This window comes from Capra hircus, chromosome 2 (genome assembly GCF_001704415.2).
Source record: "Capra hircus breed San Clemente chromosome 2, ASM170441v1, whole genome shotgun sequence".
NCBI classification, from domain to species: Eukaryota; Metazoa; Chordata; class Mammalia; order Artiodactyla; family Bovidae; genus Capra; species Capra hircus.
Window position 1 is genome coordinate 20,478,940 of NC_030809.1, and position 26,403 is coordinate 20,505,342.

The 26,403-nt window shown below is 41.3% G+C and overlaps 1 protein-coding gene across 3 annotated transcripts in view; it reads left to right on the forward strand.

Moving 5' to 3' along the window:
- Positions 1-26,403, forward strand: part of COL4A4 (collagen type IV alpha 4 chain) — a 146,338-nt gene that overhangs the window by 71,661 nt on the left and 48,274 nt on the right. For all 3 annotated transcript variants that reach the window (XM_018058850.1, XM_018058852.1, XM_018058849.1), the window contains exons 20-31: positions 737-901; positions 5,580-5,669; positions 6,661-6,824; positions 12,188-12,260; positions 13,433-13,539; positions 14,462-14,645; positions 16,040-16,108; positions 18,339-18,446; positions 18,934-19,152; positions 21,373-21,534; positions 23,569-23,739; positions 25,155-25,298. In XM_018058850.1, coding sequence (XP_017914339.1) covers positions 737-901; positions 5,580-5,669; positions 6,661-6,824; positions 12,188-12,260; positions 13,433-13,539; positions 14,462-14,645; positions 16,040-16,108; positions 18,339-18,446; positions 18,934-19,152; positions 21,373-21,534; positions 23,569-23,739; positions 25,155-25,298 — 1,656 coding nt within the window. The remainder of the gene's footprint in view (positions 1-736; positions 902-5,579; positions 5,670-6,660; positions 6,825-12,187; positions 12,261-13,432; positions 13,540-14,461; positions 14,646-16,039; positions 16,109-18,338; positions 18,447-18,933; positions 19,153-21,372; positions 21,535-23,568; positions 23,740-25,154; positions 25,299-26,403) is intronic.

Genomic DNA, 26,403 nt, shown 5'->3' on the forward strand with positions numbered 1-26,403 from the left:
CTGTATTTTTTAGATCCCATGTATAAATGATATCATATAGTATTTGTTTTTCTGTGAGCTCATATTTTAATTCACTGAATGTGTTGATATGTTTGTTCAGGTTCAGTTCAGTTCAGTTCAGTCGTTCAGTCATGTCTGACTCTCTGCGACCCCATGAATCGCAGCACACCAGGCCTCCCTGTCCAACACCAACTCCTGGAGTTCACTCAGACTCACGTCCATCGAGTCAGTGATGCCATCCAGCCATCTCATCCTCTGTCATCCCCTTCCCCTCCTGCCCCTAATCCCTCCTAGCATCAGAGTCTTTTAGGTTCTATCAAATTATCAAGGTGGAAAGATTTTAAAAGTAAATTTAATTAAATAATATATATTACTTTCCCAATAATTCCAAAGAAAGGACAAAAAGTAAGAAAATTTGATTCCCCAAATCTTTCTTATTACCGCTTGTGTTCTTGTTTCAAAGGAGTTGAGGCATTTTGATGGCTGGGATACTTGGTTATTTTTATTTTATTTTATTTTATATATATATATATATTTTTTTTAACTTGGTTATTTTTAAACTGCAATTTTTTTTTCCTTAAAAAAAATTCCACAGCCTAACAACTGAGCGACTGAACTGAACTGAACTGAAGAAAGATGTACTGATTTTTATTTTTTCCACAGAAAAAAATTTTTGAGAGTATTAATGTGAGATTATCTAAGTAGATGTGGTTTTCATTCTTGATTTCTCTTGGAGGCATGACGGGACCTCCTGGGCCACGAGGGTTTCCTGGTCACCCCGGATTTCCAGGGGCAGCTGGTGTTCCTGGGAGAGCTGATTCTGCTCCAGGAAAACCAGGCAACCAGGGACCAACCGGGCTGCCTGGGGTGCCGGGACTGCCAGGACCTCCAGGATCAGATGGTAAAGTGCTCTTCATTCGCATTTCATAACATTTACGTTGCATTTGATATTTGCAGTATCATCCAGAAAATGTGACTTTCCAAATTTTTAAAAAGTTGTCCAATATTTTATAAGCCATGTTAGTATTATTAACAATATAAAAACGTCAACTGATATTGACCTACCACATCAATTAAAATATGTGAAAATGTTTGGTTGAGAATTTAAGTGTGATGATAGAATTTTGTAAATTAGCACAGTTTTTATTTTTTGAATATAGGTTTTGTTTTATGAGTCATATGCAGACCAGACTTAAGAGTCAAACAGCTCTATAAAGCCTTTTGTGAAAAATATCCATCCCAGAATCTCCTATTCTGTCCACCCCAGGGGCAATTATTTCCACACAGTTAGCTAAATCTTCTGTTATTCGTATGACCATTTAGCAAACATGTGCCACTATTTCCTAATTTTCCGGTTTGAGCATTATTGTTTGGCTTTCCTGTCCACAGATGAGTGTCCCTCTTTCCTTGCCACACAGGCACATTTCTATTTCTACAACCTATCAATACAGTTATCATCATTATTTTAGTTAAATATTCAGTATCTATACTGAAGGATTGTATAAATGTTACTCATTGGTTTAGTCATATAGTAATATGTATTACTCTTGTGCTTTCCCAGCACGGCATTTAGTTAATAATTGTCTTAACATTCTTTTTGTGTGTTTGCTTGGTTTTCAATATACTTATTGCTAATTCAACCTCAAATCATCGAGAATTGTATAAATCTCTTAACCATATATTCTAACTCATTACCAGTGTTATTTCTTTGAATAAATCTCTTCTGGAGCTTTATGACTGTTCAAGTTAGGTCAGGTTCCAATTTCATCAGTTGATGCTAAGATCCTGCCTTGAGATCTTCCTTCATCGTTATCCTAGGAATTGTGTCTCTACCTCTCTGTCTGTCTCTGCCTCTCTTTCTTTGGGTTCCTTTCTCCCCACAACTCGTATATTTCTTCAGTCGCTTTCGGTTCAGTTCAGTCACTCAGTCGTATTCAACTCTTTGTGATCCCATGGACTGCAGCACACCAGGCTTCCCTGTCCATCACCAGCTCCCAGAGCTTGCTCAAACTTATGTCCATCGAGTTGGTGATACCATCCAACCATCTCATCCTTCGTCCTCCTGCCTTCAATCTTTCCCAGCATCAGGGTCTTCTCCAGTGAGTCAGTTCTTCACATCAGGTGGCCAAAGTATTGGAGCTTCATGTTCAGCATCAATCCTTCTAATGAATATTCAGGACTGATTTCCTTTATGATTGACTGGTTTGACTCCTTGCAGTCCAAGGGACTCTCAAGAGTCTTCTCCAATACCACAGTTCAAAAGCATCAATTCTTCAGCACTCAGCTTTCTTTATAATCCAACTCTCACATCCACACATGACTATTGGAAAAACCATAGCTTTGACTAGATGGATTTTTGTGGGCAAAGTAATGTCTCTGTTTTTTGATACACTGTCTAGGTTGGTCATAGCTTTTCTTCCAAGGAGTAAGCATCTTTTAATTTCATGGCTGCAGTCACCATCTGTAGTGATTTTGGAGCCCAGGAAAATAAAGTATGTCACTGTTTCCATTGTTTCCCCATCTATTTGCCATGAAGTGATGGGGCCGGATGCCATGATCTTCATTTTCTGAATGTTGAATTTTAGTTCAGTATTTTCACTCTCCTCTTTCACCTTCATTAAGAGGCTCTTGTTCCTTTTCGCTTTCAAGCAAAAGGGTGATATCATCTGCATATCTGAGCTTATTGATATTTCTCCCAGCAATCTTGATTCCAGCTTGTGCTTCATCCAGCCTGGACATTTCTCATGATGTACTCTGCATATAAATTAAAAAAGCAGGATGACAGTATATAGCCTTGACATACTCCTTTCTCAATTTGGAACCAGTCCATTGTTCCATGTCCAGTCCTAACTGTTGCTTCTTGACCTGCATACAGATTTCTCAGGAGGCAGGTAAGGTGGTCTGGTATTCCATCTCTTTCAGAATTTTCTCAGTTTGCTGTTATCCACACAGTCAAAGGCTTTGGCGTGGTCAATAAAGCAGAAGTAGATGTTTCTGTGGAACTCTTGCTTTTTTGATGATCCAACAGATATTGTCAATTTGATCTCTGGTTCCTCTGCCTTTTCTAAAACCAGCTTGAACATCTGGAAGTTCTCAGTTCATGTATTGTTGAAGCCTCACTTGAAGAATTTTGAGCATTACTTTACTAGTGTGTGAGATGAGTGCAATTGTGCAGTAGTTTGAGCATTCTTTGGCATTTCCTTTCTTTGGGATTGGAATGAAAACTCACCTTTTCCAGTCCTGTGGCCACTGCTGAGTTTTCCAAATTTGCTGGCATATTGAGTGCAGCACTTTCACAGCATCATCTTTCAGGATTTGAAATAGCTCAACTGGAATTCCATCACCTCCACTAACTTTGTTCATAGTGATGCTTCCTCAGGCCCACTTGACTTTGCATTCTAGGGTGTCTGGCTCTAGGTGAGTGACCACACCATCTTGGTTTTTTGGATCATTAAGATCTTTTTTGGATAGTTCTTCTCTGTATTTTTGCTACCTCTTCTTAATATTTTTTGCTTCTGTTAGGTTCATACCATTTCTGTCCTTTATGGTGCCCATCTTTGCATAAAAGTTTCCCTTGTATCTCTAGTTTTTTTGAAGAGATCTCTAGTCTTTCCCATTCTTTTGTTTTCCTCTATTTCTTTGCATTGATCACCAAGGAATCATTTTTTGGAACTCTGCATTCAATTGGATATATTTTTCTTTTCTACTTTGCCTTTCACTTCTCTTCTTTTCTCAGCAATTTGTAAGGCCTGCTCAGACAACCATTTTGCCTTTTTGAATTTCTTTTTCTTGGGGATGGTTTTGATCATGGCCTCCTGTACAACATTATGAACCTCCATCCATAGTTCTTCAGGCACTGTGTCTATCAGGTCTAATCCCTTGAATCTATTTGTCACTTCCACTGTATAATTGTAAGGGATTTGATTTAGGTCATACTTGAATGGTCTAGTGGTTTTCCCTTCTTTCTTCAGCCTTGTCTGTTGGTTTACTCTCTCATTATGCTTTGTGAGAAAGTGTATAAATTTGGAATATTTGAAATACCTTTATTCTACTGTGAAATTTGATTGATAGTTTGGTTGAATATAAAATTCAAGATTGCAATCATTTTTCCCTTCAGGTTTTTGAAGGCATTTTCCTTTCTTTCTTTTTTTTTTTGTTTAGTGTTGTTACTAAGAAGTTCAATAATCTTTAGACAGTTGATCCTTTGTTTAAAGTCTCTTTTTTCTCTGAAAGCTTCTAGGAATTTTTCCTTGTATTCAATGTCCATAAATTTCACAGTGATTTACCTCAATGTGGGTAAATTTGCAGGCACTCAGAGCAGTTTCAACTGAACACAAATCCTTCATTTCTGGGAAAATGTCTTGAAGTAATTTTTTTGAAAATATTCTGTGCCTTTTCCCTCTTACTTTCTATTTCTGGACTCAATATATTTGTCTGTTTCAGAATCAATCCTATACATCTCTTTTTCAAATTTTCACCTATTATCTTCATCTTTTTATTTTTCCTAACACTTTCTGGTAGACTTCCTCAATTCTATAGTCCAACTCTGCTTCTGAACTTTTAAATTTCTGCTTTCATAACCATATTTTTTTTTTAATTTCTGAGAATTTTGTTGTTGGTGTTGTTCTCTCTAATGTATCTTTTTACAGCAGCTTTTCACGTCTCAGGGATGAAATGCCTTCCTTTATCTGCTTTTTAAACTATATAGTTTATTTTTTAAAGATTTCTTCTTACTGTATTGTCTGTTTTCTCTTATTTGAGGGAGTTTGTTTTTTCCTGCTGCAATTTTTAAGAAGGAGTTCTAACTATTTAGCTGTTTCTTTGACCAGTCAACCTGTGTGGGGCCTACTGTCATTCTGCTTCAGAGGTACCAATTCCTGAACTTTAGGAGAGATTTTTCAGTCAGCTATGCTCTTTTTATACTTCCCCCACAGCCTGCTTGGAGTTCAGCTTTTTAAAATCTGCTAAATCTTTATATATATATATATATATATATATATATATATATATATATATATATATATTTTTTGCTGTTGTTTCCTTTCTCTTGCTGAATCTTTGTCTTAAAGAATTCTGTCATTTTATAATATTCTTTTACTGTCTGATTGGAGAGAACAAGGAACTTACTGTTTGTACTTTACCTGTCATCTTTGATCAGTTATCTCTGAATTTTTGCTTTTATAAACTCTGCTTTATGCTTTCTTTATTAGGTAATTATTGATAATTGAATGGGGGAAAATGATCTGTGCCATACACTGATTCTTACTTTATTTGTTTTGTTTTGGTATATTTGTGTGTTTTTTTAAATTCCCTACCTTACCCTACAACCCATTAAATTAGGGCTGAGATTAGGGATGGTTTTAATCAGTGGTTATGGTACCAGAAGCTTGCTGTGACAACTGTATGGTCTGTTTGTGTACATATTCTTATATCAGAGAGAAAGAATCTTAAGAAAGGAGTGGAAGAAAGAATGGGGGTAAGGGGCTGATTGGAGTATGAGAGACACTTCTACTTGTTTGGGAGTAGATGTTCACAAAAGTTGTGTGATTCTCTCTGTACTCCCCTATCCCACTGTGAAGTTGTATATTGTACTCTTGGGCAACCTGGACCACAAGGAATAAAAGGCAAAGTGGGTCCTCCCGGAAGACGAGGCTCCAAAGGAGAAAAAGGCAAGTATTCCTCCAAGTAGAATTTCTAGAAAAAAACAGCATGTGGGGGGTTGAGGGGCATTATATGACATGTACAGTGTGGCCTTTCATTTAGGTTTTTTACTCCCTTTAGTTACCCCTGTGAGTACCTAACTCATTGTGTGCTTGTGATGTGATTAGACCTTGCCAAAAAGTCAAATCCATATTTTAGAGTATAAAGGAGACATTTATCTGCCATGAGATTTGTCTCAAAGCGGTGACTCTTTTCCATGAGATCCTCTCAATTCCTTGAAAAAAGCAGAGATAGGACAGTTTTGATCTTCAATTTCGATTTCTCTCTGTGGGTCCCATCTTTCCTAGATTCATCAAATGCCTCTAGCTCTCTGTTCCTACACTCTAAATTGTTTGGTGCGTTTTTCACTGACAGAGTCAGGCAGGTATGAGAGCTGAGCAATTTGATTATCCTAATGGTATTTTTTAGACTAAAAATCCTGATGAGTAGAAAATGCATTTAGTGAATTATCAACTGTGATATGCAGTGCAGTCAATAATCCTCTTTACATATTTTATTTGGATTCTTTAAATGTTCAAAGTTTATACTCTAACCAATTTTAGTTGTTTTTTTCAGCAGGAACCAAATTAAGAGATTATTTTTTAAGGAGGATCCAAATAAGAGCTACCTAAACTTTTAAACATAAGAAATTTTCTTATCTTCAAAGTTTCTGCAATAGAATTCAGCATTAGCTTTCCCCCTTGATTTTACCAGGGTGAATTTTTTAAGACACGGAACACCCCATTGTCTAGAACAATATGTCCACGCACATAGACCATAGCTACCGCTGCATCATGCTCTGTACCCCGCCCCCATCCCATGTTGTCAGTTGTCTGCGATAAGAATTGTGTGCATCAGACCCTTTTTGTTCTTATTCACACTATTGGTTTTGTATAGTAAGGACTTTATTGGGATTTCATTCAGGAAATATAACAAAGCTGCCTTTTATCCTCTGTCTAGGGAGCTCAGGGCTCTGTGCCTGCCAGCCTGGTCCCATGGGCCCACCAGGCCCTCCAGGGCCTCCTGGGAGGCAAGGGAGTAAGGGAGACTTGGGGCTCCCTGGGTGGCTTGGCGAAAAAGGGTCCCCAGGCCCTCCTGGTGCCAAAGGATCTCCAGGGCCACCAGTGAGTAAATTCCCAGTTTTTTTTTTTAATCTTTTAACAGGGTTGTAATTCAGTTGTACCTCTCTCTAATTTGTAGTGCTATATATATGTTTTTAATATATGTATTGTATATATTGTAATATATATAATGTGATATATATGTTTTTTATGTTTTAAAATTTATTTTTATTGAAGTATAGTTGAATTACAATATATTATATGTTTTGAGTCTATAAGTACATTAATGGCAAAAAATTGTCTCTGTCCTTTTATTCATCCATTCATCATTCATTTGTTTAGTCAATTGCTTATTGAGTACCTACTACGTTCCAGGTGCTATTCCAGATACAGCAGGGACCAGAACACAATCTCCGCCCTCCGGGGGCCCCTTCTCTGTGGGGAGAATACACACATCATGACAGATAGACAAGTGAACGTACCGTATGGTAGACGGCAATCAAGTCCCTTGCCATCCAATGTGCTTTGAGTGGAGAGAATGAGGGGCAGAGTAGCAGATGAAGTCAAAGAAATGGCTGGAGGGGTTGGAGAGCATAGGGTTTTGTAGAAGGGCTGGCTTAGAACTTGTACTCTGAATGCTGTGGAGCAGCTGGTGGAGAATCTTAAGGAGGGATAAATCTGACATTAGTTTTAACAGTATCACACTGGTAGCTTTGTTAAGGACAGACCAGAGAGGCTAAGGCAATGGCACCCCGCTCCAGTACTCTTGCCTGGAAAATCCCATGGACGGAGGAGCCTGGTGGGCTGCCGTCTGTGGGGTCGCACAGAGTCGGACACGACTGAAGTGACTTAGCAGCAGTAGCAGCAGCAGAGAGGATAAGGGAGGAAGTAGGAAGATTTAGCTGAGCGGTTGCTCCAATAATCCTGGTAAAATATGAAGGTGGACAGGTTTCCATATTAATGTTGGGTGTGGAGGGAGGTGGTCGGATTCTAGATATATTTTGACCACAGAGCCAACAGACTGGCTGTGAGACCAGACATGGGGTATGAAAAGCAGAGACGTGAAGGATGGAGCCGAGATGGGGGGACAGCGTAAAGAGTAAGCATGGGGTAAGAAAGGATGCAGAGCCATTGGGCACATTTTAAGTTTGAGGCACCAATTAGACAAGCAAGTGGAAGTGTTGAGTAGAATCTGAGATGATTCAAGTGAAGGATCCAGATGAGCAATCGGCCTGGAGCTATAAATATTGGCTCCATCAGAGCTTACATGATGTTTTGTGCCAGAGAGTGGGTGAGATTTTGCCGTGACTCATTTGCTGACCATTCCAAGGAACCGTTGCAAGTGCCCTGGGCTAAGGCTGTCCCTCTGAATATCAGTGCCCTCCAGGGCACTCCTCTGGAGGCTGGAGACAGCCTTTGTTACAGAGGCTTAATCTTGGGGTGGCGTGGGACCCAACCATCAGCCCCAGTGTACTCTTTTCCATTTCCCTCAGGAAATCTTGGGAAAATAAGATCCCAGTTTCAGAGCCTTAAGTGAAGGTTTTTGTTTCACTCTTCCCACACCCCAGTTGTCACATTAGCAAAGTCAACTCAAGGAGAAGCTACATCCTTCATACACATATGTTGAGTGAACACGGTTGTAATTACTAAGTATTTTGCATTTTTTAGTCTGATTTTTTAAATTCAACCTTTTTTTATAGTCATTTTTCTGTGTCGTTACTTAATCTTCTTAGTGAAGGTTTTATTGACTCTAAATTTTTTCCTGCCTTCACACTGAGTTGCTTCTCAGAGCTAGCATCTTGGATTGTGAATTACAGGTTCATCCAGGGTTATCCTGGCAAAAGTTTATGTAATTCAGTTTCTCCAGGGCTTACCTCTTTAATGTTTTTAAATTTTTAATTTGTATTGAAGTATAGTTCATTTACAATGTTCTATTAAACTGGCCATATTTCTGATGTCTTTGTTCTGTATATGCTTCTGTCCATATGACTTCTGTGTATTAAATTCATCAAATTGGGATCACAGTTAGGGACCAGGTTCACACCATGGGGCACAGGAAAGGAAAGGAGGGAGCGAGGGATGAACAAAAGGACCCACAGACAGGGCACTCTCGCTCCTCCGTACATCTCTTTTCTGCTGATCCCTGGCCCCAGCAGCCACAGGTTGGTGGCAAAGTACCAAACAGAAAAATAGGTTTACGTTCTCTGCCATTTTTCTCTGTGATTGGACCAAAGCTTTAAATTCATTGCCTTAGCCTGAGAGCACTTCCTAGGATGGGAGTTTCCCACCAGGAAGCTCTAGTGCAAGGCATAGGGCTTAGGAGCTCGTGGACCAAGCTTCACACCCCAACTCTGACACTGGTGATCTCTGCAGCCTTCCTGGAATATCTATATCCCATCTCCTGTCCTCCAGGGTTAGTGGGAATTCAGTTCAGCCATGCATTGAGAGCTGTCACACACCAGTGAACCAGATGACCAGGGTCACTGGCCCTGAGGAGCTGCAGGGCAAACCAGAGGTCACAGACTGACAAGGCCTAACCCTCTGGCAGTTTTGGTTTTATCCTCATAGTCTTTCTTTTTGTATTCTTCATATGAGATCTGTGGCTGCCTTTGAGAAACTGGAAGTTCATTAACACAGGTCAATGTGTTCCTGCTGCTGCCACAAGCTGAGAGGTGGTCGTGCCTATGAGAGGAGGTTGGGGTGCTCTGGTCTACCTATGCCCTTTTGCCTGCTTCTCAGAAGGGCACAGCCCCCTGATGGGCATCAATGGCTGAAGTCCCTGCTTTGGCTTCATATAAAATAACTGGTACATGCCTGGTGGAGAGGTCTTCTTTGTTGCTGCTGAGATTTTGTTGTTGTGTTAACCTTTGCCCTGGAAGTTTTTTAGGTTCCACATTTGTTTCACTGGAATCCAAGGCTGTGAAGGCAAGATGGTTTTGTTAACTATAGTGTCTTCTGTACCCAGAATAATGCCTGGCAACTTGTAGGTTCTCAGTAAATCTCTTCATCAAAATCCAAACACAGTGCTGGTAATGTTTTTTTTTCCCCTTACTAGCTCAACTAAGTCTATGATCTGACTCTAATACTTAAATTCTACACCTGCAGAGCATTAGAACTGTTTGTCCTAAGTCTCCAGTGTGCTGGCTAATAAACTTCTCAGACTCCAGGGTGAATTTGATCTTTAGGGTGACAGTGTAGGGCTTCCCTGGTGGCTCAGACAGTAAAGAATCTGCCTGCAATGCAGGAGACCTGGATTCAATTCCTGGGTCGGGAAGATTTCCTGGAGAAGGAAATGGCAACCCACTCCAATATTCTTGCCTGGAGAATCCCATGGACAGAGGAGCCTGATGTCCTACAGTCCGTGGGGTTGCAAAGAGTCCATGGGGTCGCAAAAGTAAACTGTTCAGACTCCCAGGGTGAGTTTGATCTTTAGGGTACCCCAGTCTTGTTTATTTATGCTTGCCACTGTCAATCTCTTTCTGGAGAGAAACTGGTTCATGTGCTCTGGGAATAGCTTTCTGTCATGATAGTTCAGGTACTAGAAGGACATTTTCATTAACCAACTCTTGGATTGGATGCTGTCTGCCATACACTTTGGCCAGTCTCATTGTTAACTTAAGGCTTAGCATAGACGGTAAAAGTAAGAATTAAGGCAACGAACATTTCACCTATATTCCCACTTTATGATTTCTAAAGCTCTTCTCTTGTCTGTTTCTGCAAAGGATTTTTTTCAGCTCTCCCTTCTGGACATCATTACACACAGGATGGTGTCCTAGAATGATATTTTGGGGAGTATTGAGTGGTGTGTGCAAAGTGATATTTTCTTTACACTAAGTGGCTCCCAACCGTTTGGTCCACTTTAATTTTTATACCTGTGGTGTACACTTTAGGCTGTTTCTTCTCTCACTGATCCTGCCATTGTGCTTATTTCCAGTGGCACCTCTACTCCCCTTCATAGTTCACTGCTCACAAACTGATAGAAACCAAGCAAAAAGATAATGAAGTCTGCCAGAGCATGTTGTTAGATTGTATGAAGATAAGGCAAAGTAGCATCTGCATAAGCAAAGCAAATATTCCATTAGTCATTTTTACTTCCTTCCAGATTCTTATCTATGTTTCTTGATTATTGAAGTCATTAGATAAGTGGCCTTAAGCTATGTACAGTGTGTTTCTATAATTGTATCTACTGTAATGTTTGGTCATTCTAATATACCAAAAGTAGGATAAAAGATTTTTGAGATAGTTTAATATTTGATAATACATAATGCTTACAAAACCATGACCCAAATAGTCCAGTCTCAGAGCAGTGTTGAGATCAAAAGATAATAAACCCATTGGCCAAAATTAATTGTTTACTTGTCATAAAGTGGAAATATATTGATTACAGAAAGTGTTCTTATTTTTCCTTCTCTTGTTCATCAGTGTTCATCAGTATCACAGTTGTTTTCATCCCTAGGAACTTGTATCCCTCACATCTGCATTCAACTCTAGTGGCAGCTCTTTTTTTTTAATTGTTAAATTTTTTGGCTACACCTTGCAGCATGTGGGATCCTAGTTCTCTGACCAGGAATCGAACTCTCTGCATTGGAAGCACAGAGTCTTAACCACTGGACCACCAGGGATGTCCCTAGTGGCTCAGAAGGTAAAGAATTTGCCTGCAATGCAGAAGACCTGGGTGTGGTCCTTGGGTTGGTTGGACACCACTGAGTGACTAACACCTTCACTTTCACCAGGGAGGTCCCTCTAGTGGCAGCTTTTGTGGTTACCTCCCCATCTTTTCCTCCCAATTCTACACTGCAACACCCAAAATAGTCAATTTTTTAAATTATAAATTATTTTGAGATGCTTTTATTTTATGACTCACCAAAAGTTGCACAATCATACAGAGAGGTCCCACGAATCCTTCACCCAGCTTCCCCCAATGATATCTTGTTGTTGGTTAGTCGCTAAGTAGTGTTTGACTCTTTTGTGACCCCATGGACTGCAGCATACCAAGCTCCTGTCTACGGTATTTCACACGCGAGACTACTAGAGTGGTTTGCCATTTCCTCCTCCAGGGAATCTTCTGGACCCAAGGATTGAACTTCTGTCTCTTGCATTGGCAGGCAGATTCTTTACCGCTGAGCCACCAGAGAAGCCCCCAGTGATATCTTTTTTAAACAGAGTACATTGCCAAAACCAAGAAACTGACAATGATTTCTGTTGAACCCAGTGCAGAGTTTATTCAGATTCCACCAGTTTTACATGCAGTTCAAGAACCTCAGTTTTGTAAGGCAGGGAGGAAAGAGAATGATACCAATGGTGCCAAACTAGAATCTGGAACAGGTGATTTAGAAGGAAAGAGGCAAGAGGTTGGAGGTATTCAAATAACTTTTGAAACTTTTGACTCATCACAGTTAAACTGACTTGTTCTTCTTTTCACCAAGGGAAAACCCGGTGCCTCAGGACTACCTGGCAACAAAGGAGAAAAAGGTGACATGGTTGTATCGAGAGTGAAAGGTGAGCATAATCAATCACTTTGCTCCCTGCCATTTTATGAATGATGTATGAACCATTCTTTTGCATTAATTTTTCCTGTGACCTAAGATCAATTCTGTAATTCGATTTGAGATTGTTGAGATGGCTTAAACATATTCCCTGACCTTCAGAGTCTTGTGAATGTTGAGCCTAAATCCTCTGTATCTTATCTGAAAACACAAATACTCCTTTAGTCACATACTCAAATCCTCTTTGTTGTGAATTGGGTTTGATGGAAACAAGACCTCGTTTGACTTGTCCAGTGTTTATTCACTACACTGTAGTATCTTGTATTAATCAAGAAAGTTTGGGGGGACTTCCCTGGTGGTCCAGTGGTTAAGACTTCACCTCCCAGTGCAGGGGAGGCCAGTTTGATCCCTGGTTGGGGAACTAAGATCCCACATACTGCAGGGCAACTGAGCCTGAACGCTGCAACAAACATGACCCAACAAAGTCAAATAAATATTTTTTTTTAAAGAATATTTTGGTTGTCAGTGACAGAAACCCAGCTTGAAGTAGTGTTTTTAGAAAAGTAATTTATTGACTTACCTGAGAAAAATTTGAAAGGTTAGATGTATGATTTGCGCTGGGATGCCTGCATTGGAAGGCTGTCTTGGCTTCTTGTATCTTTCATTGTGCCGTCTGCATTTTCTCCCCATCTGGTTTTCTCTGGGCTATGGGTACGTGACTGCAGGCGGCTCCAAGTTCACGACCAGAGGTGAAAGAGAGCTCAACTTCTTTTTGCTCCAGTTAGGGAAAAAAGTCCAGGAAGGATTGGATTAGCCTGGGGCACATGCCCAACCATGGACCATTTCCCCATTCACTAACTATGGCCAAGGGCTGGGTACCAAGTTTGGCATCACACAAGCTGAGGAAGATGCTGCAGAGACTGGCACCTCCCCACACAATCTCCTTGTCAGAATGAGAAAAGAAACACTTCTCAAATAAGAGAATCGGCGGGTTTGGCCACTGTCAATCTCCCCTCTGATTTTTCCATGATTGTCTTTGTGTGACTTTAGTCAGCTGAGACACTCCAGGGAATCTCTACCTGCCCAGGCAGAGTCAAGGTCATTGCCTTTATTTTCAGTCCTTTGTTTCCTTTCACCTTTGCTCACTGCTGAGAAGGACTTAAATCTTTTGGCCTTTGTTCCCAGGACACAAAGGAGAAAGAGGGCCTGATGGGCCCCCTGGACTTCCAGGGCAGCAGGGACAACACGGTCGAGATGGATATGCTGGAGAAAAGGGAGACCCAGGGCTGCCTGTATGTATAATTCTCCTGCGGTAGAGTTTCGCTCATACAGTCACAAAGCATCCCGGTTTAAGAAGCTAAACTCAGTAGAGTGTCAACCTGCTGCAAATCAGAGTCGCCTTTGATTTCCTGCCACCAGAAGATGGCTGTTATAAAGATGCGGCATATTGCAGATGGTCTAAGATCCTGAGTGGTGGTTCATCACGGCAAGGCGTTCTGTCTCTAGTCTTTGTATTATTTTCACGGTGTTTATTTCCTTCTGGGACCCGTGTCTCTGTGAAGCCCCCACTGGCTTCAGGTCTGTTCAGTTGACTCTGTAGGGTGGAGGATACACGCAGGTCCTGAGAATTGCCTTCAGTTCTGTTTCCTGATGGAGAAACAAAGTGGCAAACAAGAAAGGAGGCACTAGGGCAGATCTACTGGGTGGACACATTGGCTGATGCAGGGTCCCACGAATAAATGGCATTTCTGCATTTTTCAAACGTGCTTTGGATGGAGATTACATGTAGCTAATGAAATTCCTAAGAAAAGACTATGAGACATAATGTAGGGGCTATGGGTTTGATTCCTTGTCAGGGAACTAAGATCCCACATACCTCGGGGCCAAAAAACCAAAACAGAAAACAGAAGCAATATTGTAACAAATTCAATAAAGATGTTAAAAATGGCCCACATCAAAAAATCTTTAAAAATAAAAGATGTAACACACATAACTTTCTGTATTTGAGGCATAACACACACACACCTGAGGAACATATGCTGTATATGTCTGTAAAAAATCTAGGTTAAACATTTTAAATTACACTTGCTATTAAGTAACTTCTGGAATCACTGGCTTTCTGCATGCATTTCTGTAGCCTATGGTGACAATGATAGCTTTGTGTTCATGGCCTTTCAAAGACTGATGATTGACTTGTGATGCAAATGTTCCCAGGGTGATCACGAAGATGCGGCCCCAGGTGATAAAGGGCCTCCTGGACCACCAGGCCCCCCTGGCAGAGCGGGGCCTAGGGGGCCCCCAGGCCTGGGATTTCCTGGCCCCCCAGGAGAGAGAGGGCAACCAGGAGCTCCAGGCTGGCCAGGCAACAGGGGTCCTGATGGTCGGAAGGGTCAGAAAGGTAACTTTCAATGTTCTTGTGGCAGAATGTCAGGTGCAATTATGGAAATTAAAGTGAGCCTCTCTTCTGAGCGTAGATATTATAGCTGTGGCAGAACCTCTAAAATAAAACGCCTACAAGTTGCTGTTCAAACCTTGAATGTTGTCAAATAAAAACATTACAGCACAATCAATATTTAAAACAAGTCTTTAAAATGCTAAGCTGTCTTTGCTGTTTTACTGGTTTGGCAACTTGCCTTTCATTCATTTCTCCATATCACTGTGGACAATCTGACTGTGTTTAAAATTACATACGTGTATATATTCAAAATCTCTTTTTTACAGTCTTTTGAGATAATTTAGTATTTTAATAAAAAACAAAACCAACATTTCATTTGAAAATACAGTATTGCCCATGAAAACCCATTTGTAAGCATTCTAGGGAGGGAAAAAAGTGGTCTTTTAACTATATTTGACAGTTATTTGAATTCCAAACAAGAAAATGATTTATAGTTTTATAGCTGAAAACTTGTAAAAACTTGGAAAAAGATTTATTTAAGATTTTCTCTTTTGTAATATGTACGTGTATCTTGGGTTACATAGTTAATTGTGGAATTTTATAATATAATAATATCTTTGGGTCTTGTTTTGATGACATAGACAAATACCTCAAAATTTGATATGGATTAAGATTATGGTCTGTGACCATCCAAATCATCTAGCATGATTTTTATTCATGTGGTTCATTTTTTATTTGACAGCATTTAGTGTAATACATTAGGAGATATAATTTCTATTAAAAGGGGAACATTGCATTTTAAAGGAGAAGAGAACTCAGAGGCACAACTTTGAAGTTTTTTTTTTTCACTAAATAAAATGAGGGATGACAAAAACCACATTGCAGAGTCATTAGGAAAACAAGAGAGAGAGAATGTATTTGAAACATGACAGGCCCTCAAAAAATGGCATTTTTAAATTAATCTCTCTCCCAGTCTATTTTTCTTTGGGTACAATTCCTCTATATCCAGAGCCAAATCTTGGAATCTCAGTGTAGGATGCTTACTACTGTTTTGTGATTTATCAGAGCTTCTGACTCCACTGTATTAGGCATCCATGGACCTATAAATTTATTATTTTCTATATGTTATTAATTAAACTTATTTCTTAGAATCAACATTTTCCTTATTCCCCTTCTGTTTATTACTGTTCTGTCAGTTGAAGTTCAGATTTCAGGATAGATCTTCCGGAAATTCAAAATAAAAGTAATTCAAGTGACCTAATGATGGCCAGGAGTCTTTTTTTCTTTTGAATGTCACATTTTCTATATGAAAAAGCATTTTGATCAAGCTGTTATTGAGACTTGCATTGGTCTATCAATTGTATGACTGTCACTTTTTTTTTTTTTTTTCATTCCAGGTGATACAATTCCTTGTAACGTAACATACCCTGGGAGGCCAGGCCCTCCAGGTTTTGATGGTCCTCCAGGTACTGTCAAGGAGAAGTTCCTGTCATACACATTCTCAGAGTAAAAGTGCAAGCCAGATAAACCAATAGCAAGTCCTCAGGGAGTTCTTCAGGCTATTTCTACCCTGATTATAAAGTTCAGGCTATTTCTACCCTGATTATAAAGTTTTGAGGGACTCTGGGGAAACAGGATTTGTAGGCATTGCCCCTAAGTCCCCTGTCTACCGAACACACTCTGAATAATATTTCTGTGCAGCAAAATTTACCTTAATTTGATCGCATATCAGCAAAACTTACTGCCCTTTTAAGACAAAAACTAAACATTTTACAACTCTATCTTTTCTTTACCTCTGCCCAGAGAGTGAAAAAGTTGCTTACTAATTTTAAATTTTACTCTATTCTGCTGTTCAAAAGACCCAGCTTTCTGAATAGAGACATTCTGAGAAATGCCCACACATTACACCCCAACTATACTTTTATATAATCATATCACTTGACTCAATCACTTATTTATAGCTGAATTTAACCCAAAATTTATATAAGGGATTTTTTCCTAATTCTTTTATACTGAGTGGGCCAAAAAGTTTATAACATCTTTTAGAAAAACCTGAACAAACTTTTCGGCCAACCCAATATTTATTCAGAGTTCACTTAAATTGATCCATTAAGTACTAGCATAGCCACTAGAGGTCACCTTTTTGTTCTACGTCACTGCAGAAATTATTTAAAGGTTGAATGATGAATGACCTTTTATTGCCCTCTGTAACCACTAGCTTGCACCCCAGTAATGTGTAACAACCTCCAAATTGCAGTAGGCTTAATAAGTCATATTTATTTTCTCTCATATGGGTCTGTAGCTGACCTCAGATGATCTCTATTGGCTTGGTCCCTGGCTCCAGGTCAGACCAGGTCTGCAACATGTACCTACCTCTCTGCGGTGCCAGGGTGTGCCCTGCTCCTGTGGCTGCAGAAATGCAAGAGGGTGGGGGCCAGCTTCAGCGGCACACTTCATACCTCTCATTACTTCATGGTGTTTGTTAGGATCCTTTTGGCCAAAGCAAATCACATGACCAAGCCCCAGATCAAAGTGTGGGACATACAGGCCACCCACCACAAGACGGTAGCTAGTGGAGGTGTAATTTTGTATCTGTGGAGTGAAGAATTGTTGGTTGATTCACTGAATGCTCATTTTCGCATTGAATGGTGCTGTCATGGATAGATATATTTGTCACTCAGTTGTATCCAACTCTTTGTGATCCTATGAACTGTAGCCTGCCAGGCTTCTCTGTCCATGAGATACGCCAGGCAAGAATACTGGAGTGGGTAGCCATTCTTTCTCCAGGGGATCATCCTGACCTGGGGATCAAACCTGGGTCTCCCACATTGCAGGCAGATTCTTTACCTTCTGAGCCACCAGGGAAGCCCCTAAGGATGGATAAAAAAATGCTAATGATTACTTTCAGCAGCTTCAGCCTCAAGGGAAGCGAACACTCAGAGTTTCAGTTAGCAGTTGTTAACTCCTTTGAAATCCATAATTTATAAGTTATTTTAGCTGAGATAGCTCCTAGTAAGAAATCAGAGAAAATTTTAAAAAACTCAATTCCTTTTGCAGGTACTTTTTGCCTGTACTTCATATGAGGGCAAATAGTAAATGCAGGGAAATGGATTTGGTCTTTATTCTGGTGTTTTCTCATCAAGCTACCCACTGGCCACCACCTCTGTCCTCTTAGAAGGAAGGTTGTACTCATGTATTTGTGTTTGAGACTCAGCGCGGGAAGGTACCAAAAAGTTCATCTGAATAGTGTATGGCTTCTGAGAAATGAACTTAATACACATCTCTGTGAAATACGGTTTAGAGCACATGACATAAAATGACTATATAAATATGGCTAGAGCTTCCCTGGTGGCTCAGCGGTAATCAGTCTGCCTGCCATGCAGGAGACACAGGAGATGTGGGTTCGATTCCTGGGTCGAGAAGATCCCCTGGAGGAGGGCATAGTAACCCACTCCAGTGTTCCTACTGGGAAAATCCCATGGACAGAGGAGCCTGGGGGGGCTACAGTCCACGGGGTCACAGAGTCAGACTCAACTGAGCAACTGATGAGGCAAATGCAGGCAACACTTTTACTTCCATAAAGTAAAAATATCCTAAGAAAGATTTAACATAGTTTTGGGGTTTTTTTTAAGTCACCTTATCTTGTTCTCATTTGCTTTGTGTTTTACTGAGTCTGTGTTTGTTGTTATTGTTTAGGTCCAAAGGGACTTCCAGGTCATCGGGGTGCTCCTGGGCTGAGGTGTTTGGATGGGCAAAAGGGTCAACGTGGCAAACCAGGAATCTCAGAAAGACCTGGTCCACCTGGTAAATAAGAGCTTTTCATTTAGAAATGTCTGGATACCTCTAAACTGGATGATCACAGTCAGCAAATGGCCCAGGGATCTGTACGTGAGTGGGGAATGGGGTTTTGGTGTTTTTTTTTTTGATACATTAAGCACTTAGCTATGTTTTGATAACTTCTGGGTTATGATACTTTTGTGACTTTTCAGGGCTCCTTAAGCGTGGAGCATGAGTTATGGGCTATTATTGGTCTATGTTGTTAGAAGCTGCTCAGTCTAGACAGTTTGCCAGTAAATGAAAGCAATATGGAAACATCATTGGCTTATGGGAAACACAGTTACGATTTATTTTTCAACAACAAAACCCCCCAATATTGCCTATTAAGTTACCCTTTAATTTTAGTAAGTACCCCTGTATTTTAAAATGTGTTTTTAATTAAAGTAGTATTCTTACACGTGTGTTGATTTTATATTTGTACGTGTAAAAATTTAAACACTTTTCTGTTGGATAGGTTTCCGTGGTGATACAGGAGAACCAGGTTTGGGAGGTGAAAAGGGGTCCTCCCCTGTTGGGCCCCCAGGCGCTCCAGGTTCACCTGGAGTGACTGGTCAGAAAGGACCCCCAGGAGATCCTGCTATCGGCTACCCAGGACTCCCAGGAAAGAGCGGTCTTCCAGGAGCACCAGGGTCCAAAGGACTCAGAGGCGATGCCGGGCATCCAGGGACCGCAGGTATGGAGGCTGTACTGTCCCCTCAGTCCATAAAGCCAAGTCCCTGAACAGGTCCCTGAAGATTGTCTGGACTGTTTCACCTTAAAAATCTAGCATGTTAAATGCTCACTCGAGCATCTTCCCTCACCTATGGGCAGTGGCTCATTTCTAATAACCTGCATCCCCAGGGTTGCCTCTGCATTTTATTGGTTGATTTTGAACCCATCTTACTGTGGCTCAGTCAGTTCAGTCTGATCCAGTGGCTACCAGATGTCCTCCTGCTTTGGACTCAGAACAGTTCTTGAGTGCTGAGGAGTAGGGACCCTGTGACCCTCCCGCTGCCCTTACCTGGCTGAGAGAGGGCAGGGCAGAATGCCAGCAGATGCATGGCATTTTACAGCAGATGCGTGTAAGAGGCATGCCGTATTAAGTGGACAGGTGACAGGCTGGAGGGACTTTCATTCCAGCAGGGCTACCGGGCAGGGCAGAGAAACTGAAGACAGGGAGATGGCCCCTGGCACTGATTCACATTCTTTTCTGAAATCACTTTGGATTCTTCAGGATCCCCAGCAGAGGCTTTCAGATTTTAATGTACTTAAAAATAACCCAAGGTTGGGGTAGGGATCATTAACATCATTGTCTTCGGGGCTCCAGTCTCAGAAAGTGATTCATGGCATCAGAATTGCATGGAACCCAGCACTCCAGTCTGAACTTTAGTTCCTGAAGGCTGATGACCAAAAGTGGACCCCAGACCAGACTTTCACAAACACTCTTCTAGTTCTTTTCTAACAATTGGTGGGCCTGTATTTAATAGGTACCCAGGACAGTACTATACAATGGTACAGGGAAGATGGAGGGCCAGGGAATAAGTCACATTCTTTGTCCTCAAGGAGCTTATTCAATGAAGAAGTGAAGTCGCTCAGTCGTGTTCGACTCTTTGTGACCCCATAGACTGCAGCCTGCCAGGCTCCTCTGTCCATGAGATTTTCCAGGCAATAGTACTGGAGTGGATTGCCATTTCCTTCTCCAGGGTATCTTCCCAACCCAGGGCTCGAACCCAGGTCTCCCGCGTTGTAGACAGAGGCTTTACCATCTGAGCCACCTAAACCAGAAACATTCATTAACAGAAACCCACTTAATTGGAACAGAACAAGATAATACATTATGTGAGTCAATGAAAATAATTTTGACCCAGTAATCCCATTATCTCACTTATGAGATGTATTTAAGGCAAGTGTTCAACAGAATGTGAAAGTTAATATGAAAATACTATTGTAGTATTATCCACAATAGGGGAACAACTGAAAACGGTAAAGTAATATATATACACGCACATATGCTCACATACCACGCTCAAAGGTATACTATTCAGCTATAACAATTAATGTTTCCCGGGTATCTCAGTAATAAAGAATCTGCCTGCCACGCAGGAGATGCAGGAGACATGGGTTTGATTCCCGAGTTGGGAAGATACCTTGGAGAAGGAAATGGCAACCAATTCCAGTGTTCTTGCCTGGAGAATCCCAGAGACAGAGGGACCTTGCAAGGCTACAGTCTGTGTGGTTGCAAAAGAGTCGGACGCGACTTAGCAATTGAGCAGCATTAACAATTAAAATTATATCTGTAAAGGCTACAATCAAATGGAAAATATTTGCATATTAACTTGCAATGTAAAATAATCCAACAACTGAAAGTGCTCTGTGATTACTATTTTAAAAATGCAATCACATAAACCAAAATACAATGAAAACTTGAAACAGTAAAATAGATTTTTAGGTTAGAATACAGAATTACGGAAGACTTTTTCCCCCTCCTGAAAATTATGGTATTGTCTTTTCAATATATAAAAATTTGAGAGTTCCAGTGATGAAATCACTTACAAAATGCAAATTCAGACAATGCACACAGGGTGTGTAAGCAGTGTGGATATTTGGTGGAAGGACTGCTGCAATTTTAGAGGTTAATTAAAATCAGGAAGAGCTACATTTTTTTTATTTGCATAAGCAACTTCTGTATTGTCTGCATAACCTTACCAAGTAATTCTCATAGACAAGCATGGTTTTGGGGTGCACTTGGAGCTCACTACAATCTATGACAAGAAAATCCTTTCAGAGGCGTAACTCATTGGAGCCCTGAGCCAGGATAAACTTTTTTACTTCCAGTACTGATCCACACAAACACCATTGTAGGCCATGTGTATAGTTTATGCCCTGGGTGTCACAATGAACTGTGTCATTTCAGGGCCAGCTGGCATGCCCGGATTTCCGGGTCTCCAAGGTCCCAAAGGCCGAGAGGGAAGTGCTGGGTTTCCAGGGATCCCAGGCCCACCTGGTCACTCCTGTGAAAGAGGTGCTCCAGGGATACCAGGGCAACCGGGGCTCCCCGGGGCTCCAGGCAGTCCAGGTAAGCATTGGCAGGTATCAAGAACTGCTACAGGTATGGGATGTACCTACTTACAAAGGAATAACCTCACTTGTTGTTCTTTTGTGGGTGCTGACAGGAGCAAGACTCTAGGGTCAAGGACGTTGTTATTCACAGCACAGCAAGTGGCACGAGCTTCTTGGTGACATTCCCCCATGTCACCCAAGTCTCTCTCTATAACAGCCTGGGGTACCATGGCTGTATAGTAGTACATTATTGACCGGAGATGTATTAATACATTTTTAGAGACTGATTACGATTAACCTCACCATGTGAAGTTGTTAGAGCTGAAAATTGATCAAGAGTTCATTATACAACTTATTGTCATTATCATTCACATTATCCTGCATTGGGTTTTTGTTCTAACCTAGTGTGTATTATAAACCCAAGTTTATTACCATAAAATTTTAAAAATTAATGCATTGCAAAAATTTTGACTGAAGAAGAATTTTTTGGTGAATTTTATACAGGTACTTTCTCTGATTGTCCATGTTAAATATATAGTATTTTCTCAGGAGATGATAGTTGTTCAGAATGTAGTCCTGATTCAGACAATACGAATATTAGGCCAACAAAAAGACAAAAAACCTTAGTGATTGATTCTGACATGGCAAGTGAAACTGAAACTCATGGTACCAATACGTGGTACAGGGTATTACAGGTGTGTCAGATGTAACTGGGGCTTCTCCAGTGGTTCAGCGGGTAAAGAATCCACCTGCAATGTAGGAGACACGGGAGACACACGGGTTTGATTCCTGGGTTTCCCCGGAGGAGGGCATGGCAACCCACTCCAGCATTTTTGCCTGGGAAATCCCATGGACAGAGCAGCCTGATGGGCTACAGTCCATAGGGTCGAAGAGTTGGACATGACTGAGTAACTAAGCACACACTGAATGAAATAGCCAGCAAAGTGTTAGTGAAATAACAGAATTAATTTTTGGCCAGCCAAGATAAAAATCACTGGCCACAGGCGTTAGTTTCTGCAAAAATCCTCTCGTCAATAATGAGGTAACCTGCATGACAGCCTGCTTTTCTTACCAGAAAGAAAGTGAAAGTGTTAAAGTGTTAGTGGCTCAGTTGTGTTTGACTCTTTGCAACCCCATGGACTGTAGCCCGCCAGGCTCCTGTGTCCATGGGGTTTTCCTGACAAGAGTACTGGAGGGGGTTGCCATGGCTTCCTTTGGGGATCTACCTGACCCAGGAATCAAACCCACATCTCCTATGTCTCCTGCACTGCAGGCAGTTTGACTGCCACTGAGCCACCAGGGAAGCCCCAGTCTTCTTCCTAGGGGAGGTGCTAAATCACTGCCAATGCAACCTTGAGAATATTCCAGATAAGGGTAGGTCCAGACTCTGTGTTCTTGGCACACCCAGCAAGACATCATAGGAGCTCAAAGAGACCCATGGAAAACTATCTCTCAACACAGGGTGCCAGGGGGCTATTTCCAATGGCACCTTTATTTCATCATTCAGATTGTCATCTATTGTTTGGATCCTAACAGCATTTATCCAAATCCAGGAATATGCCTTCTTGAAGGAGCCGAATGAGATGAGAGCAAACTGTGCCGCTGGAGCTTTATTTTTACACCGTAATACTGGATGACGTTGCTGTTTCCTGTAGTTCTCTCATTACAGGAAACAGCTTGGCCAAAATTCACTTGGCGGTAGCTTCATAAAGCACCTGGAATGTTTTCTTCTGTTAGTTCCCACCCTCTCCTCACCCTAGAGTAAATACAAATTCTTTACCCTTATCCATTTTCCATTTTAAAAGACTCTTTATAATGCATCTCAACAGGGAAATATTTACTTAAATAATCTGCCTTTCTTTTTATAGCAGCCAGAAAAATATAACCTTAAACTGATGGAAAGTCACTACAGTTATTTTAGCTGATAAATATTGTTTACTTGGCCATAGATACACAACTATAGCTACTGTGGATTTTTGTTTCCTGCTCACGTGTGAAGCCAGTTCTCAGTCTTCATGCCTTGTTGTCATTGCTGTTTGTCACATCACAGGTGCCCCAGGTTGGAAAGGACAGCGAGGGGACATGGGGCCTCTGGGACCTGCTGGAATGAAGGGCCTCCCTGGAGTCCCGGGACGGCCAGGGGCAGATGGAACCCCAGGTTTTCCAGGGGTCCCAGGCCCCACTGGAGACGATGGGCTACCTGGTCTTCCAGGCCCAAAGGGTGTGTATCGCTTTTCCAATATTTCCCTCAGTTTATAAGCTTAAAATCCACTGCCAGGTGGAAACTACTCTTGTACATGTGACCTTACTGTAGGATTTACCTGGTCTATTGAAACTGAAAGAGCAAATCACTCAGTCATGTTGGACTCTTTGCAACCCCATGGACTATTCAGTCCATGGAATGAGTTCTCCAGACCAGAATACTGGAGTGGATAGCCTTTCCCTTCCCCAAGGGATCTTCGCAACCCAGGGATTGAACCCAGCTCTCCCTCATTGCAGGCAGATGCTTTACCAGCTGAGCCACCAGGGAAGCCCAAGAATACTGGAGTGGCTAGCCTATCCCTTCTCCAGCAGATCTTCCCGGCCCAGGAATTAGCCTGACTGGTCTATTAGCCTGACTTTATCATTTCCTATGGGACTCCCTTCTTCATGTCCTCTGTATTATGATTTTCGGGGGTAGAATGTTTTGGTTTAAGTTAATGGGAAAAAGGGGTGTAGTGGAGTTAGGTATACAGAACCCATAAGCACTTCTGCCCAAAGGGCTGGGGGTCCTGATAGAGAGTGGGATCAGGGCAGGTGTGCTTCCACCCTGGACGGGCCCCCACACTTCATCCCACCTCTCCTAGGCCCAGTTCTCTTGAAGTTTATGGAGTTGGGACTCAGAAGCATAAGAGCCTGCAGTTGAGATCTGTGGGGCGGAAAACTGAAGCTTGAGTGGGACAGCCTGGCTATTACAGGTGTGAGGCTGATAGCGGTTGAGCACAAGCTCAGAGCTGGAGCAAGTTTGCCTCTCTATGTGGATGGCAAGAAACACAGATAGGGACTTCCCTGGGGGTCCAGTGGTTCACACTTCGCTTTACAATGCAGGAGTGGAGATCTGATCCCTGGTGGGAGCTAGGATTTCACATGCCTTGTGGCCAAAAAAAAAAAAAAAAGACATAAAACAGAAGCAACATTGTAACAAATTCAGTAAAGACTTTAGAAATGGTTGGTCTAGCTTCCTTGGTGGCTCAGTGGGGAATCCACCTGCCAATGCAGGAGACAGAGGTTTGATCTCTGATTGGAGAAGATCCCACATGCCCTGGAGCAGCTAAGCCTGTGCCCTGCAACTAACTGAGCATGCGCTCTAGAGTCCAGAAGCCACAAGTTCTGAACTCATGTGCCGCAACTACAGAAGCCTTAGCAGCCTAGAGCCTGCGCTTCGCGATGAGAAGCCCGAGCTCCACAGCAGAGTAGCCCCGGTTCTTTGCAACTAGAGAAAAACCCATGCAGCAGTGAAGACCCATCACAGCTGAAATAAATAAATAACAAAAAATGCTCCTCAAAAACCTTAAAAAAAAAAAGAAAGAAACACAGACCCAGGAACCATACTAGCCTATAAAACTGTCCCTAAATTTTCATATTCTCATTCATCAGGACCCCAGGGGCTGCCTGGCTTCCTGGGTTTTCCGGGAGAGAGAGGAAAACCTGGTCAGGATGGACACCCTGGCAGAAAGGGAGAACACGGAGAGAAGGGTTGGCCTGGCTCCCTGGGAGACCAAGGACTGAAAGGTGTCAAAGGTAAACGCAGCTAACAGCACCGTGATGCAACACAGCTTGTTTTTAGTCTTTGGCCAGAAACTGTAAGTACAATCCCTGAAAAATAAAATGGATCCTTCTGCCACTTAGATTCTGCTCCTTCTGAATCTGTGGTGTTTGTTTTAGGATTTTAAACAAAATTTGTTTTTCCTTACCTCTCAGTCTTATCACATATGACTGTGGTAAACGAACTGTTCTATTAACAGAAAAAATTAACAAGGGCTTTGATGGGTAGCTTTTGGGTTTCAGAAAACGTTCTTATGTTTTGGGAATGGGGTCAAGCAGGGCTCCTGGCCCCCAAATCCTGCTTCAACATTTTTAATGAACAAACAAACAAACCAGTTTTTTGTTTAAAGCCAGATATAAATATTTTAGCCTTTGCAGACCCTACGGTCTCTGTCGAAATTACACAACTCGGCATTTAGAGCACAAAAGCGGCCTGAGAAAAGTGAACAAAAAAACATCGCCATGTTCCAGTAAAATTTATTTATGGACGCTGAAATTGGAACTTCGTTTAATTTCACATGTCATTTTATTCTTCTTATTTTGAGTCCCCTCCCCCAGTGATTAACATTGTGAAATTATTCAGAGCTCACAGATTATGTAAAAACTGACAGCAAGCAGGATTTGGCCCTTGGGCTGTAGCCTGCCGACCTCTCGACTGTATGAGTATGCTTTCATCTGGGCTGTGAATTGCATCTCTCCCAAGCTTCATTTAAAAAAAGAGTTTTCATTAAAAAAAAGTTTCAAGACCACTGGTGTCAGTGTTCTGGGCCCATTCTTGTTAAATATTTACTTTGATCTCTTGGCCAAAGAGGCTGCAGAGAGTGAAGGTACAAATTCATTTCCACTGTTGAGAATGAAGGCTTGACAATTTCTAAAAACAAAAGCTTTTGTCTTTAAAACTCTCTGGGCAAATAGCCTCATACTTTATTCAAATTTCTTTTAGTTGATTGTACTATTATTTTTTGTTTTACTAGCCTGCAAATTATTTATGTAGAATCAAGGAATGAAAGAGTCATTCTCTGCTAGTTTAGATAAGTGATGTTTACTGTGCTATTATGCTACTATATAATTATCTCACTAA